The sequence below is a fragment of the Zalophus californianus genome, chromosome 1 (genome assembly GCF_009762305.2).
Source record: "Zalophus californianus isolate mZalCal1 chromosome 1, mZalCal1.pri.v2, whole genome shotgun sequence".
Taxonomy (NCBI): domain Eukaryota; kingdom Metazoa; phylum Chordata; class Mammalia; order Carnivora; family Otariidae; genus Zalophus; species Zalophus californianus.
Window position 1 is genome coordinate 80937586 of NC_045595.1, and position 16180 is coordinate 80953765.

Sequence of the window (16180 nt, forward strand, 5' to 3'; positions counted from 1 at the left end):
CATTCTACTTGGGGGATATTGACAATTGGAAAGGTCACTGAAAGCCAATCTGATAAATACTGTAATGGATTTCTATAAAGAATGTGTGAGTGCTCATTGGGGGAACACATGAGTCAGACATAAATAATCCCAGGGAAGGCTTCTTAGAAAACAAAATATCTGAGCAGTTTCGGATGGTGAATATAAGTATTTAGACCAAGGGGAATACAAAAGGGCATTTCTGGTAGAATATAACTATATTCTCAGTAAGATCAGAATAAAACATCATCTAGAGGTAGAAGACTTGAGATACTTATTTACTCAACAAATATTTATTGCATACCTGCTCTTGTTTAGACAGTAGACACAGCATGAACATGGTAGACATGCCCCTTCCCTCATATCCATTGTACAGGGGGAAAGAAGCAATAAACTGTAACCAATGAATGAATGGATGAGATGGAGGATATTTTAGGTCCCTTCCTCTGCATGGAGAAATGTGAAAGATGTTCCAAATGTAGTAGAGAAGCTGATAGGCAGAACCCCCTAGAATGTAAGCTCCTTGTAGACAGATATTTCTGTAATTTCATCAATGTTCCTTGAGCACCTAGAATAGTTCTTGGCACATGAATACCCAATACCCAATATGTTGAATAAATAAAGATGCCTAGGCCACAGCCAGCTCCAATGTAAGAACTCGAAGAGTTCTGCCAATACTAGTTACTAAATATTGTAAAAGAGCTCCTATTAACTGACTATCAGAATAGATTGGACCATATATAGAAGGCATTTATTGGGTGTCTCCAAAGACAGAGAAATTGAAATAGAATTTTGGAATATTATGGTATTAATAGTTTTTTTTTCCTTAGCTCACTATTAGCACTTTTTTTCTTACTTCTTTTCTTGTAGGCAATTCATTTTCTAGACTAAGGCCCCTGGACATTTAATTTCAATGGAAGCATCCAGTGAGAATCTAGGAATAAAAATGATTTATGAGTTTATAACAGTGTCTACACAATCTAAAAAGTTAATCAAAAGACTACATAGATTAATTGAACTAGGCATTTGTTCTCATATAGACCAATTACTTATTTTTTCCCTTCTCAAACTGTTTTAACGGTGGGTGGTTATATATCAGACAAAGGCAAACTCAGGCTTAAAATAAATAGCCTTCCACCAAATATCATTCATATGTCAACAAATACTCATTCAATAAATTGTTATGCTTTCAACAACTATTCAGTCACCAAGTACCCATGTATTTGGCCCCTTGCTCTTACAATGTCCCAGGGCTCAGTGTTGACCCTCTTCTCTTCTTCCAAAGGAGTATACTCTTTTGAAGATATCATCTGGCCTCATGGATTAAATTACCATCTATAAAATGATGACTTCCAAATTTAAATATAAAGCCCAAACATCACCCCTGAACTCCAGACCTATACAGCCAAACTTCTATAAACATTTCACTTGAATATGTAATAGAATTGTAGACTACGATGCTCCGTATTGACCATCTCCTAATCCCCACCCAAAGCATGTTCTTCCACAGACTTCTCCACATCAGTTAGTGGAAATCCCAACCTTTCAATTGCTCAGTCCCCCGATCTTCAGTAATCCATTATCTTTTTTTAATTTTTTAATTTTATTATGTTATGTTAATCACCATACATACATCATTTGTTTTTGATGTAGTGTTCCATGATTCATTGTTTGCGTATGACACCCAATGCATTATCTTTTTATTTCTCTTCTATCACCTATCCAACCCACAGCAAACCCTACTGACCTATTTTGACATACATACAGACTCTGACCACGTTTTGCCACCTCCACAGCTCCTACCTGATCCGAGCCACCATTTCTTTTCTAGATTATCACAAAATCTTCCTAAATGGTCACCTTGCATCTTCCCTTGCTTTCTTTTATCCATTCTCTATGCATCAGTCATAGTAAACCTGTTAAAATATGTCAAAACATGTTATTCCAAAGGCATCCAGTATAAGTCAGAATAAAAGTCAAAATCCTTATAATATGGTCTACAAAGTCCTACTGAATTAGGCTCCATGTGACCTATTTGACCTCAGTTCTTTTTTTTTAATTGAAGTAGAGTTGATAATGTGATTTTATTATTAAAAGATAATAATCTAATATGGAGAATGGATAGGATTCGAGCAAGCTGGAATTAGGAACACTGGATAAAATTTTATTGCTGCAATATAGTAAGAAATGAAAATGGACTAAACTAAGGCTCAGGGGAAAGCACTGGAAGACACAACTAGGCTGTGATAACTCCATGCTAAATCACTGCCACATTCAGCTCTGAGAACTTGAAAGGACAAGCAAGCTCACAAACTGTGGCCTGCAGTAACACCTGGCATCTGTATTGCATAGCATTTAGGAACAGCTGCTGCTAAGCATGGACAAATTCAATTTGTGTAAACATTTTGTATAAAACGTCATCAACCTCAAAGAACTGACTGCAGGCACATAGAAAAGTATGATGTTTTACACACAATATGGTTGTATTCAGGATGTTCACTCATTCATTCACAAATATTTATTGAGTAGGAGTGGGTGCCCGATACCCTGTAGGGATGGTGGATACAGCAGTGAAAAACGAACAGCAATCCCTGCCCTCATGGAGATTATATCCCAGTAGAAGAGATCAAAATAAACAGATTTCTACAGTAGTGTGTCAGATGGTGACAACTCTTATGGAGGGAAACTACACTGACAAACTTTTGAGCAAGGCTCGGAGAGGAGAGATCCAGGCAGGCAGCTATTTGGATATTTGAGCTGAGAGAAAATTCTCCACCTACCATAATGTTTTCACTCAAAATATGTAACTGCTTTTCAGGTATCTTTTGTTTTAATCGTGAAAGGTGTATTTCTCTCTGGCAAGCAGTGACCTGGGTCCCTCTCAGGATCCCCCAGCTTCTCCGAGCAACTTAGAGACAGATAAAGTTCAGGGGTGTGAACCAGGTCCTTCCCCAAAAGCGGCTGGGTCCTTTCTTGGACATGACATACGTAAGCATCTCTCAGGCTGGCCGGCATGTCCACAACCCCATGTCTAGCCAGCATCAGCTATGCCTTTATGTGGATGTTTATTCCTTTTTAAAATAAAAACAGTTGCATTTTTTTCCTTTATGAATATAATGCATACAAATAATTTTAGGGGAGACAGTAAAAAGTGTACAATTAAAATAAAAATCACTTGTTTTCGATCCAGAGATAAGCACTGTTTCTATCTGAGGTCTTGATAGTCCAGATAACCCTTAATTGGGGAAGGGTGGGGCATACCCCTTTAAATAAAGCGGATGCCTTCCTTTTTTGGGGTTGAACAGAATTCCAATGCATGCATGTAACACTCAGTTGCCTCTTGGATGCCATTCTCTTCCAGAGGCTACATGCTGCTTTTTCAGGAATGACCCTCTATAGACCAGGCAGAGGTTGGAATATTCTATTACTGAATATTCTCTGCCTGTACATTCATGCTCATGTAGATACATTTTTTTCTGGAACATACAGTGACATAATTTGATTGGGGAAGACCTTTACCTGATGGGGTATAAATGGGAAATTTATAACTTTCTTTCTTTCTTTCTTTCTTTCTTTCTTTCTTTCTTTCTTTCTTTCTTTCTTTCTTTCTTTCTTTCTTTCTTTCTTTCTTCTTTCTTTCTTTCTTTCTTTCTTTCTTTCTTTCTTTCTTTCTTTCTTTCTTTCTTTCTTTCTTTCTTTCTTCTTTCTTTCTTTCTTTCTTCTTCTTTCTTTCTTTTCAGGATGGGGAGGGGCAGAGGGAGAAGGAAGAAGAGAATCTTAAGCAGGCTCCTCATGCAGTGAGGAGCCCAGGGAGCGGGGGTTTGGTCTTAGGACCCTGAGATCATGACCTGAGCTGAAATCAAGAGTCAGACACTTAACTGACAGAGCCACTCAGGCGCCCCTATAATTTATTTCTTTGAATAAAGGAATCTTCTGGGGACACTAACATAAATTCAAAATAAGGCAACTATGCTAACTGCACCAGTGAGAAAACTGCTTAATGTCTCTGAGCCTCAGATTCATTTGTCCTCGGGTTCAAGGTCCTGTTCATCAAGACATTGAAAATATCCACCTTTTTATATGTCAGTTTGTTAGTAAGGAAGATGGCATAAGTGAAAGTACCTTGTGACTGCAAAATGCCATGCAAATGCAAGGTGTTATTAATTATTAAGACAGTCCTTTAGTGTCTCAAACCTCCAGTCTTAAACTCAACTCTCAAAGCTTGCATCTTCAAACTACAGGAACACAAAGGGACCAAAAACTGTAGTATTAAACTACAGTGCCCCCTAGCCCATGTAGGAGGTCAGGACAGCTGATGAGCTTCATGAATAAGCTCTACCACAGATGGTTCTTTTGCCTGAGGGAAGGGCCATTAATTGTACTTTTGGATGATTTCCATCTGTCCAAAAGGAAAAACACTTATGTGTTTTCTTCAGTATTTTCCTGTAACGTTCTTTTTATTTCTAATTTTTAAAAAGGAGTAAAAAAAGTATTCTTTACTATTTAAATTTTCGTTCTCCAAATTGCTTTCAAAATGAAGAGTATTTCTAAAAAAAAAAAAAAAAAAAAACCACTAGATTTATCCGAAGACTCATTGTAATGTTCCTGATTTATATATGATTACCCATTCACATTCACCAAATTCTTTATAATCCATTGTAAGAGAGGATATTGGTCATAGTGTTTTTTTTTTTCACAGAGAGGAAATAGGGGGTTTAGCTTTTTTTCAAGATTGCACAGCACGCAGCTATTCAGCCCACTAGTTCCAATATGTATTAAATCTACCAATAGAGACAGGATTGTGCAAGGAAAAACCACTGATTATTTTAATATCACAATGTAGAAATATTTGTTACCATGGCTTATAAAAACCTGTAGTGAAAATATATCAACTGCTTCCTTCCATAGGCTATAGTTCTTTTGTTATCTTCAGTTCTTAATTTTCTAGATTTTTGTGGAAATTTTTAAGTTTCAATAGTCCAGTGGTTAAGTTGGATCCCAAAGTGATGAGTCCCTAGGAAACTGAACTTATTTTATGGGTTATTTTCCATGCTGAGCATTTAAGTATTAATCAGCACTGCTTCCAGGGATTTCTTTCTAACATCCTTTTCTATGTAAGATAAGGACTGCAGTTCATTAGACTATTGGAGGAGCCAGAGGCTTTGCTAAGCTTTGCTTTTCTTGATAGTTCATCTCGAATTTAATGCGAGTTTGTGTGCGCTTGTGCGTGGGTGTATCTATATTATACTAGTGACCAGACTTGAATTATGACACAATCTTGGTTGTCTTTCAGGCTAAATTGTCTCTCCTCTTTAGGGGTCAAAGATCATTTCAGGCTCAGAGTCCTTTCTACTACCTACTATGGGAAGCAGCAAATGTGATCTTGTGAAACTGAGGGGTGACTTTTATCACGTTATTTTTCTTCAGATTTCTCTATCAACCTAGCTCAGAAAATACTCGAGAAATAAAAAGAACTCTTTACCAACTACTAGGTTTCTGTGATCTGATCATTTCTAAAGTGAAAACCTCTATTGCCCTAGCAATGGTCCCTTGAATGTTTTATTTCTCTTAGGCATAAACATCACAAACAACAAACCCTCAAGCCCACAGCAAAGAGAATGCAGACACGGCACCATTCCTTTTCCCACTGCTTTTTTAACTTGAGGTGGTAGGCTAAATTTTGGCGAAGATGATGACATTCACGGGAGGGGCGGGATAAAAGTGTGTCTATAATTACACGTTAATGGCAGAACTCGCCTTAACCACTTCCCCTCCCGCACCGTGGTGAATTTCCCCTGTGTGCTCCCATGTGGATCCAGAGACCCTTCTCTCTTTAAGAACCTCCCGCGCCCCTCACTCCGCCCCCTCCCAGGTCTCTGGGCTCGTCAAAGCTTTCCGAGAGCCATGGTTGGTCCAGGCAGGCAATCGGAGCACCTCCTGGAGCCGCTGCTAACCGGGGGTGGGGTGGGGTGGGGTGGGGGGGTCTGTTTGTAGTACTCTCAGTCCTGATGTCACAGGCGCGGCAAGGACATCGCAAGGAGGAGTCGGATTACAGTAAGGATGGGCAGTGCAGCAGGCAGCCGGAGCGCGCGCTCCAGCCGCCGGGGATCGTAGCCCGGGAAAGGCAGCCTGCAAGGCGCTCATCCCGCGGAGGACGCCGGCTCGGCGCTCGCTGCTCTCCACGCCGGGGACATTTCCACCGAGTGTAGCATGAAACGGCTCTGCTCTGCGTGTCAGCCTTGGGTGCGAGCTGATGCTGAAGACGCCGCGGTGGGGTTCCAGCTGTCTGATTAATGAGAAACATAATGTATTTTGGTGAGTGTTAGCTCTGATGATGTAATTCTGGGGGTGTCCAGCTCTTCACCAGGGCAGAGCAGCCCTTTAAAAACATCTTTAAGCCGCGAGAATATATTACATTAACCCTACCTCCAGTTGGCAAGTGGAGGACCAAGCTGGTGCAGCCGTCAGAGCTTCCTTTGTGCTACAATTGGGGCTGTTTATTAGTCGTGGATGAGTTTAAGTTGGAAAAGAAAGGAAACTGGTGGGGGTGGATAAACTTTGCCATGATTTGTCTGCGTGAAGTTGGCTTTTTTAGCTAGGTGAAGAAGGAGAAATGGTGCGGCGTGGGAAGTCATGGGCTAACTCAATGGAATGTAAAACTAAGTTCCTATACTACTGATGCTGTGAAAGCTTAGTTGGTATCAATGTTTCAGTAGGCATTTTGGTTTTTCCCTAATTCTGAGACAAAAAGGGAAAACATTCTTTGGTGTGCCGTGGTTGAGCAGCTGAGGACGCTCCTCCATACCATCCCATTTTCCTTCTAGCTACAACAGCCTAGCACAAAATGCATATTATTTTAAACCTTTAGAGATCTCGAAGGTGTTAAATACTTGTGCAGTTTAGTTGTGTGCCACGGTGGAAAGCTCCCTAAAGATTTTCAGCTGAGCTCCCTGCATTTCCAGAAAACATGCTGAGGCTTAGATGTGGGCTATCCCTGGAGCACTCTAAGAGGGCTGGGAGCTGTATGTTCTCACTGTAACGCTGCAACTTACTGCTGGGAGAGAAGGCACAACCCCTTCACTAAATGAGAAGAAGCCAAGGATTGGGACTGAATAACCTTCCCTCCTCCCTGAAGTTATGCTTTCCTTCTGTAAGTTCCATCCCGCGTCATCATCCGAGGGCATCTATATGATATTAAAAGGTTTGTGAGAACAGCTGGAGAGGGGCCAGGGAAGATTCCAAGATGCAAATGCTCTGGGTGATTTCTTGGTTTGCTTTAAATCTGAGATCGAGAGTGATTTTTCAAATTAAAGAGGGGCTTAGGTAAACTTGTGCTGGGGGAGTATTAGTTTCTTGGGCATTTATCTGTGTATACTGTTTGCTTTGTTTGTTTTCTTGAGACTTTGAAACATTTGTGAAAGTATGGAAGGAACACAAGTTGGGAAAGCTGAATGCCTTTAGTTGTCTTGACAGCAGTTTTGATTTCCCTATAATGTGTGTCATCTTAGAAAAGAAGTCTTAAAAATAATTAAAATTGATTTAGAAGAAACAATCATCATTTCATAGCCAAATTTAAGCTGAATCCAGAGTTAAACAACACCTCTTTCCAGGGGTAGTGATGGAGGTGGTAAGCTTGTTTATTGGCAGGTGATAAAACACCAAGTGTTTCTTGTGAATATATTTTTGATAAATGGGAAATCTTGTAAAGGAATATATCTTTTGGACAAAATAAAATTTCGGCATCTGTAATGATATTGAGGGGTAAGAAGTAGGAAGTATAATTTTAGCTTAAGTTTTTAGCCTCTTGCAACAATTCCTTATGTGGTTGTGGTGAGGAAGGAGGGTTGGCCAGAGTAGTGGCATAGTCTAAAAGTACTGGTCAGTGGCCATCCGTGCTGTCCTGGATTATCATGTGGCTGTTGGAGAAATGTTCACTGGGCTAGCTCATGTTAACTGTAGGCTAGTCCAGCTGTCTTGTAAAGCAGGGTGATTCACAGGACAATTAGTTTCACTGTGTAATGCAAGTTTTTAATAGTACGAATTGAAATGTGATGTCCTACTTCAGAGGAAACTATACTCTTTAAAGGCAAAGCTAAAGTTGCCCTCTGTGTCATGAACAGGGTTCAGTCTTACCATAATTCCGGCATGAGAAACGTTTTTCTATTCCTGGAGGAAATCGTGGGTATTCAGGAATGCCGTTTATTTCAGGTTATGCTATGCAACCCCTGGCTCAAGCTGTTAGACATTCAGAACTCTGAGAGCCCACCTGTCTCTAATAAAATGCATGGTATAAGAGGTAGGGCAAGAAGAATGGAGCAAAACAACCCAGGCATTTTCAAGATTCATTAGCATCCTAATGTTTGCAAATCTCTAAGACTATGCGTGTGCGCGCGCGCGTGTGTGTCTTTGTGTGTTTGCTGGTATTTCCAAAATTTTAGCTATTTCAGGTAATTTTTGAAAACAACACTTCCACTTTGAAGTTTAGTTGCCTATTACTTCTTCATTTTTGAACTGAGTCAGGGAGAACATGGACAAAGAGAAAGTGGGGCTTTTCTGGTGATTCGTGGGCATGGAGTTGAGGTGGCAGCAGACTTTTATTTGCATCTCCAGCAGGGAGTGATGAGGAGCATGGTGATGCTGTAGCGCCAGGTAAACTGATATGTAAGCAGGATATTTATTTCCCTTGTAAATAATCTAATTTGTCAGTGTTGCTCAATACCCCCCTTCAAATATAACTGAAGAATCATTGCCTGGACAGGCTGGTTCAGCCTACCTGCTTTTCTGTGTGTCTCTTTTGCCTTAGGGACTGGACAACTGGACCCCATCCTTGCTCAGTTGGAGTCAGTTCCGTGTGTGTGCAAGTGGGTGGAATATGTAATATTTCCAGTTCTCAAGAATAGCTCATGTTTTGAGTGTGATGCCTCAGACTTACAAGACTAATGGACCCTTTTAATGACTTAAGCCTCACTCTTATCTCCTATTGAAATTTTAGTGCAGTGTTTTCAATAATTGTTCATTTGCACTTACTGTGCAGTGATTTAAGAGTTTGCTGTTCAGTCACCGTGGATACTTTTGTTACTTATGCTATCGATCTTGCATTCATTACTTGGAGTTAAAAATAAGGTTCACAGAGGAGAAAGAAGCAAGGAAAATCCCCGTCAGCAGCCTGATTGGGATTTACAGTAAAAGCAAGGAAAAAGAATAAATACGTATGAAATTCCCTCCCCACCCCCATAAATATTTTACATAGTTAAAAATTACATGTGCCAAGGATGAATAGCCATTAATAATTTATCCAGAAATAAAAGCAAGGCAGCTGGGAGGCTTTTCCTCAGATTAAGGAAGAGAGGCTGTGGGTGGTTGTCAGTACAACAGACCTGAGCTGCTGGGTTACAGTTTGGTTAAGAGGAGTGTGCTGGTATGAAGGGCATGTTCTTTGCTTGAGTGCATCCCGGCTATTTGTCAGAGCCTGGCAGAAGGTTGTAACCATGTACTGTCTCCAGCTCTATGTGCCGTATGCCTGAATCATCTCCCGCTTTCCATCTGGCCCACCACATTTCTCCACTGTTGGAGTGGTGAGTTGTTGCCAGTGGTCATGTCAACCTCACAAATTGTCCATGGTTGGCCAGGGAGGTGCCATGTCTCAATCCTTTGCCATCCGGAGAGAAAACGGGAGGCCAATTGCACTGACGAAATTCTGTGTGGCTGAAATTAAAGATGTTTTCAGGCCTGAGTCCACCAGCTGGAGACTCTGGGGAGCTTACAGCCAATCAGAGGCTGGGGCTTGCTCCATGAGCATAACCTGGAAAAAGGGAATGATACACCTTAAACAAATGAGCAGAACTGAGAGGCAAATATTAGAGCCCACTCTAAATGCTACTATTAACAGTGTATTAAATAAACCCCGAGAAAGGGGCAAATACAATTTAGAAAGTGTGAAAGGGTCATTCAAGTTCAGCTTAGTGTTCCTTATGGATCAGCTGTCTTCCTTAAAATGCCTGAGAAAAATAGAAAAAATACTTAGCAGGATGCCAGTCCCAACGAGAAATACTTAATTGAGGAAACTTGTGATACAACAGCTAGGAAAAATCTGGTAGGAAAATTCTAGCCCAGAAACCTATTCCCCAGCCTGTAATAGATACGTTTGTACATTGTCATAAAAAGGACTTTTGTTTTTCCCCTGGGATGTTGAGAACATTCTCACGTCAGCATTTACCCTTTTGCTTGTGGCTGGACCATCAAGTTTCACCTCTAAAGCAGTCTGTTAGGAAAACAGGTAAGCGACAAGGTTCTGGGGAAGGAAATGAGTGGAAAACAGCGGGCGGCAGAGAAAAACCTTCCTCTTTTTTTGTGTTTTCAGTGGAAACATTTAACTCGTCCTAATTAGTTTGTACTGAGTGATCTGTTATGGGGAATTAGGTCCACTAGAGTCTCTCTAAATGCTCTGGAGTTGTTTCTATCTTCCTGAGGCTGACAGGAGGAGAGAATAACTCGGGAAGGCACTTGTTAGTGCAGATTCTCCTTTTTAAAGCTTGAAGTCATTACCATTATGTTTTGTTACAAATGAATCTAAATGACATGCAGTAAATTACTACATAACAGGGATGGAGAATATGACAGGTGAATCCTGTCAGAAGGGATCACATGCAGGAACAGCAATCGAAGAGAACTTGGAAAACCATGGAGATTTCTTTCTCAAGGCAAGCTCTCTTAAATTCATGTGAAGCTCTTATTTTAAGGAAACGAATTCCAGATTTGATCAGTATGCCAGTAGCGTGGAATCCTTATTACACTCTTAAATTTTGAGCAAAAAAAAATATTTTTAAGGACCTTATTAGTTGCTGTAATTATATGGAAATGAGATGGTTTTATTTAAGGGATACGTTCCAAAATTCATGAGATAATGACGATTTGCAAAGTTACCATTTTGTGGGTGGCATAATTGTTCCAAAAAACAAATGAAAAATTTAAATTAGTGGTTTCTGACTTCCATTCCCGAAGACTTGGTCACAGCTGCTTTTGGCTGAAACCTCCCCTGATAAGGCAAGATGTGTTGGCGTGTGTGTGCGTGTGCGCTTCATACTGGATCATCAAATAGTGCCTTTTTATGTAACTATCTGAATTTCATTCCTCATTCACATCTTTTATGTATTCATAAGTCTTTTCACATCATTTAAAAGGTAAATCATTAAGTATTGGTTTAACAAGATGGATATTAAACTATTTTTTTTTAGCACTGCTGGCTTCAAGTTTAACAACCATTATTTACATTAGAGGTTTTAAAGATCAAGTCCTAAGGATAATTTTCAAGCCTCTTTCTGCTTAAGAGTGGTGCTTATACAAGCGGAAACCTATCTCTACTTTGACCTTGAGAAAGAGATGTTTCCATTTGTGTTACACTCTGAAAAACATGTCAAAAAACAACAAAGGTCATAGCTGCTGCCCCCCCGACTCTCTTTAAAGAAGCCATTACATATCATTTCCCACAAAGATTAGTTTTGCAACAGAATTTCACACATGATTGGTGGCATTAAGAGAAAATACAGCTTAAGAGGTGGATAGAAATACCAAAGCTTAAAGTGGTTGAGATCATGCTTGGACCAAATTGCTAGGGTTGAAAATAGGAAGACGCTTTGCTCTGTCGCAGCGTTAAAATCATTATGAAGCCCCTGGAAGTCGGGCTTCATTGCATGTGAGCTTCAGGTTTACACAGCTTTTAAAATGTAGGGTATTCCCAGGAAACACTCTTGACTCCAAAACCTGAAATACACGTGAACCTCCACTGGAACACTGGATGCAATGCACTGAACCCCTTCTCCTTATCAACCTTTTCCGTCTTCTCTTTTTTCCTACCCTTGCATTACCACATTTCCGTAAGTAAGGAGGAAAGAGAGAAGTCACCTGGCCAAGGTCAGGAGGGAGACCGCAGTGGCAGGATTGGTGCTCTGAACAAATGCTGCCCACCCCAAAGCATTATTGTACCTGGTGGGAGATGAGAGCTGTGGGGTGGGGATGCGGTATGTGGGCTGAGAGTTCTTTTACAGGATGGATGCTGTTGAACCTGTATCCTCAGCACCCTGGTTAGCTCAGTGCCAGGTGCATAGGCACTTCCAAATGGTGTTGATGGTGCACCACCGAATGGGTTGGAGAATTAGGGAGGACGGCTGTCCACTTCCTCAGCAGATCCTTTAAGGCTGATGTCCCCAGTGAAGACTGGTATATGTGTGTTGACAAGAGAAACGCTCCTCTTTGTTCCTGTGAAAACATTTTAGCTGCCCTTTTTTTAATCTTTAAAGGTAAGGACTAGTCCTTAGAAATTAGATCTTAAAATACATGTGAGGAATTCTACAGTCTTTTTTCTGTTTCCATTTATGTCTTTCTTCATAGGACTCTGCAGTGTAAAGAGGAACAGATCTATAGAATATTAAGACCAATGTACAAAAATGTCTGAAAGATACCTAAAATCAGCATATAAGGCAGTAGAATTGCACTTTTTATCCATTCACTTGATCACAGCTTCAGCTCTCCGCCTTACTTGGCTTCAGTGAGTTTGCCCCAGATGTTGACATGCTCTTGCCACGAGGCTGGGGTAGGTACGAAAGCCCGCTCTGTGCGAGTAGCCACAAATGCCCAGGAAGGCCACCAGTTTTGAACACCGTCGTTCCTGAAAGCTGAAGAAAATGGAGATAATTTTGACTACTATTTGCAAGGCTTTTGTAAAGTTGCTCTTCACACTTACCTTTTTCATATTCATACATTTTGTTGATGAAGGAAAGTGCTTGTGGCAAATTGCTCTGAGGATAAAAACACCATAATGAATGTAAATGCACTTTGATAAACACGGTCCCTTATACTTGTATGGCAATTGGTATTTTTCGAAATGCGTCAACATTATGCTTTTTTTAATCCTTCAAATGACCCATTGCAGGAGGTAGATAAAATACAATTATTTCTATTTTGAGATGAGGAATTTGAGCGTCCGATGACTGAAACAACATTCTCAAGGTCACACAGCTAGTAAACCTTAAGGCCAAGACTCCAGTTTGGTCCTTCTGAGGCTTACTTCAGTGCTCTTTACACTTGAAAGAAAAGTACAGGGGGATATATATATGTGTATATATATATTTTTTGAATGGAAGATTATTTGTAACAATAATGCTAGAAAAAATATTCCAGCTGATAGCTAAAGAAATGAATACAGATGACTGGGAAATAAGATATGTTTGTGTTTGACTGGGTGGAATCACAATAACAGAGGTCTGAACATAATTCTTACTTTTATTTATTCGCTTTTGTTTTTTATGTCAAATAATTAATAATAAAAAACCCTAAGTAGAATATTAGATTAGAATACTAATTGGCCTCAGGCAGGACCCAGCTTTCTCCACTGCCTCTGGTTTTCCAAGGCAGTGTTAGATATTAAGGCTTGTAGTAATTATAGGCTATCTGTTCCTGCTGTGTCACTATTTAACTCAAAGCTTGTAAAAAGAAAAAATCCAGGTCATTTGTGCTACAAACTCTTCGATATTTGCAATGACACCCATCTCCAGTATTTTTTCAAGATGGAGTCAGCCTGGTCTTTATTCCGTGACTGATAAAAGACGGAAAAATGGCCTACGTTAGAATTTATCTGTTCTACTTACTGGCTATATATCGTTGGGCAAGTCACCTCACATTTTTGATATCCAGATTTGTGTAAAAGGAGAATAATGATATGTTTCCCATGGTTCTATTTCGAGGACTAAAATATACAAGGCATATGAAAGTGCCAAGCCCCAGGAAGTACATGGTAAGCCGCCAGTAAAATTTGATTCTTCCTTACTTTTTCCCTCTATATACAGCCTAATATACAAATGTATAAAAATTAAAAAAAAAATCAGAAAACAGGAACCATGCTAATGAATTCACAAAGGACTTAATGCAGATAATTTGTTAGATGGGTGATAGAATTGCTGAGAAGCCACATGGGGGCTGGGAGAGGCAACCCAGAGATTAGCAATAGCAAGAAACTGGTAGTTGTAAATGGAAAGACAAGAGACGTGGGCCTGAAGGCCAGGGCCCAAGAAATCATGGCAGACCTAAGACGTTAAAGGATGGAAGCCTTCGGCATGGAGAGAGACAGAGAAATCCCCACCCTGGCTTCTCCCTTTTGCCCACGCTCCAATGCACTGCCTTTGCCTCTCATTGGTAGAATGGAGCCAGAGGCCAACTGACAAGGTAGCCTGGGCAGGGCATCCTGCAGGGGTCAGCACCTGGGTGGTCCAGGGGACCCTCAGGAAATAGACCTCAGGGCAAACTGGCTGAGGACCTGGAGGGAGATCTTCCACCTGATATGAGGAGCGCATTAAATGGGACAGTGTCTCTGCAAAAACATCTCAATTATCAGCAAGAGGTTTGCTTGGGGGAGATGCAAGTTAGAGGGAAAGGACCATCATTGAAGAGCTTTCAGCAGCCCCTCGCCAATCTTCCGGGTTCACGTACCTGCTTTGTCACTTTCTGGTACCATGACGTTGGATAAATTGGTGAATCCATCTCTGTGTGAACTTTTTCATTTGTACAGTGGGTTAAAGAGTCTGTTTGACAGCGAGATTCAATGAGCTGCTGAATGCAAGCTTCACAATATGCAAAGCACTATGTGAATGGGCCTTATGAGGATGTAAAAAACCCAGTGAATTAGAAAGAGAAGAGTGAGCTTGAAAAAAATAACAACTTGGAAATATATGTTCAGTTATGCAATTTAGCATTCCAGCAGGGATTTCTGAGTGTACTGAGAAAGGAAACACTTGGGTACATCCTCACATAGCCCCTTGCATGATGGGATCAGATGTACCTGTAAGGTCATATCTAATCTCTTCCTTGTAATTTTAACAAAGGGAAATTGCAAGAGCAAAGGCAGGGTAGAGAAAGTGAGCTGGGCGGGAAACCCTCTGTAAAGATTCTGTGCCCCATATTCCTTCCTGTCCAAGACTCAGACGGGAATAGACACGTTGAAAGCTGAGGGAGTTAATTAATAGTTGCTTGGGAATGGAAGGGGGATTTGATATCGATTTTACCTATCCTTCCATGTGTTGCTGGACTTTTAAAGACTGATTTCTTTGGCTGACTGGCCCTGCTGTTTAAAAAAAAAAAAAAAATTAAGGCAAAACATTCTGCCCTTCCTGTATGGAGTTATTAGCATCTCTCTCAAAGTCTTCTCGTAAAGCCCTGTGACGGTTCATAACTTATGGTGCCGTTGTTTAGAAGCAATGCCACAGTAACTGCTCGGGAGAATTGCCCTTGCAGGGCACAATGTGGAAGGCACATGATTACCACCAGGTGTTTCAATGAGCTGCCCCGAGGGATGGTGGGATATACCTTAGAGGGCTATGGGGATCCTTAGGGGACATCCTAAGGTTATCAGCTAAAAGGTGCTTTAGAGAGCAGCTTATTAAAAAAATGTTTTTTTTTTCCTTTAAAAATAGTTTAAGATCTTAAACACTAACCTTCTGGTTTACTTCTTTTTTAGCATGGCGGCTTGGTTTTCCCTAACTTTAAAATGCTTAGTAAGTTAATAAGAAAGTTATAGTGAAAAGCCCAAGGCGTGGACTTTATGGACCTCTTGGTTCCCTGAGAATATTTCCCAGCTCCTGTTTGTGGAGAGCAGGCCTGGTGCTGACAGATGAGGTGGCACCACTGACAGAGAAGGGGGTTTAACAGCCTGAGTGCCCACTTTGTGCCAGGTGCTGGCGTGAGTTAACTCATTGCGCCTCACCACCATCCTTAAAAGAAGGTCAGTGGATCTAAATCCTGGCTGCACAAAGGAAACCCCCAGGGGAACTCTGAATAGATGCCATGGTCAAGGCCCCACTGCAGTCCAGTGAAAACTACTTCTCTGGGTGTGGAGCCCAGGCATCTGCATTTTCTTTTAAAATGCCTCCCTTGATTCTGAAGGACAGCCAGAATTGAAAACCACGGAGATAGGTAATTTTAAGCACTTTACAGAGCTCATCCTGCACCCTAGGAGTTCCCAACTTGGCCCAGGTCACCTAGGCAGCCCAGTCAGGAATCCAGCAGAAGAAGTCCTCCTGAACCCAAAGTCTGTGTTCTTTCTCCCTCAATACACTGACTCCCCTTAGGGAAATCAGCCCGTGGCATAAAGCATAAAGTCCGGGCCTGATGACAA

General features: G+C 40.9%; 1 protein-coding gene across 7 annotated transcripts in view; it reads left to right on the forward strand.

The window, feature by feature from the left end:
- Window positions 1-16180, forward strand: part of ZNF385D (zinc finger protein 385D) — an 863057-nt gene that overhangs the window by 572619 nt on the left and 274258 nt on the right. For 2 of the 7 annotated variants that reach the window (XM_027587445.2, XM_027587444.2), the window contains exon 1: window positions 6013-6333. The exons of 3 other annotated variants lie outside the window; for them this stretch is intronic. Coding sequence is in view for 3 of the 4 variants with exons in the window: in XM_027587444.2 (XP_027443245.1) it covers window positions 6312-6333 (22 nt within the window). In the remaining variant the exon portion in view is untranslated. Of the gene's footprint in view, window positions 1-5994; window positions 6334-7063; window positions 7169-16180 lie in introns of those variants that run through there. 2 more of the 7 variants (XM_027587449.2, XM_027587448.2) reach the window with 2 other exon arrangements.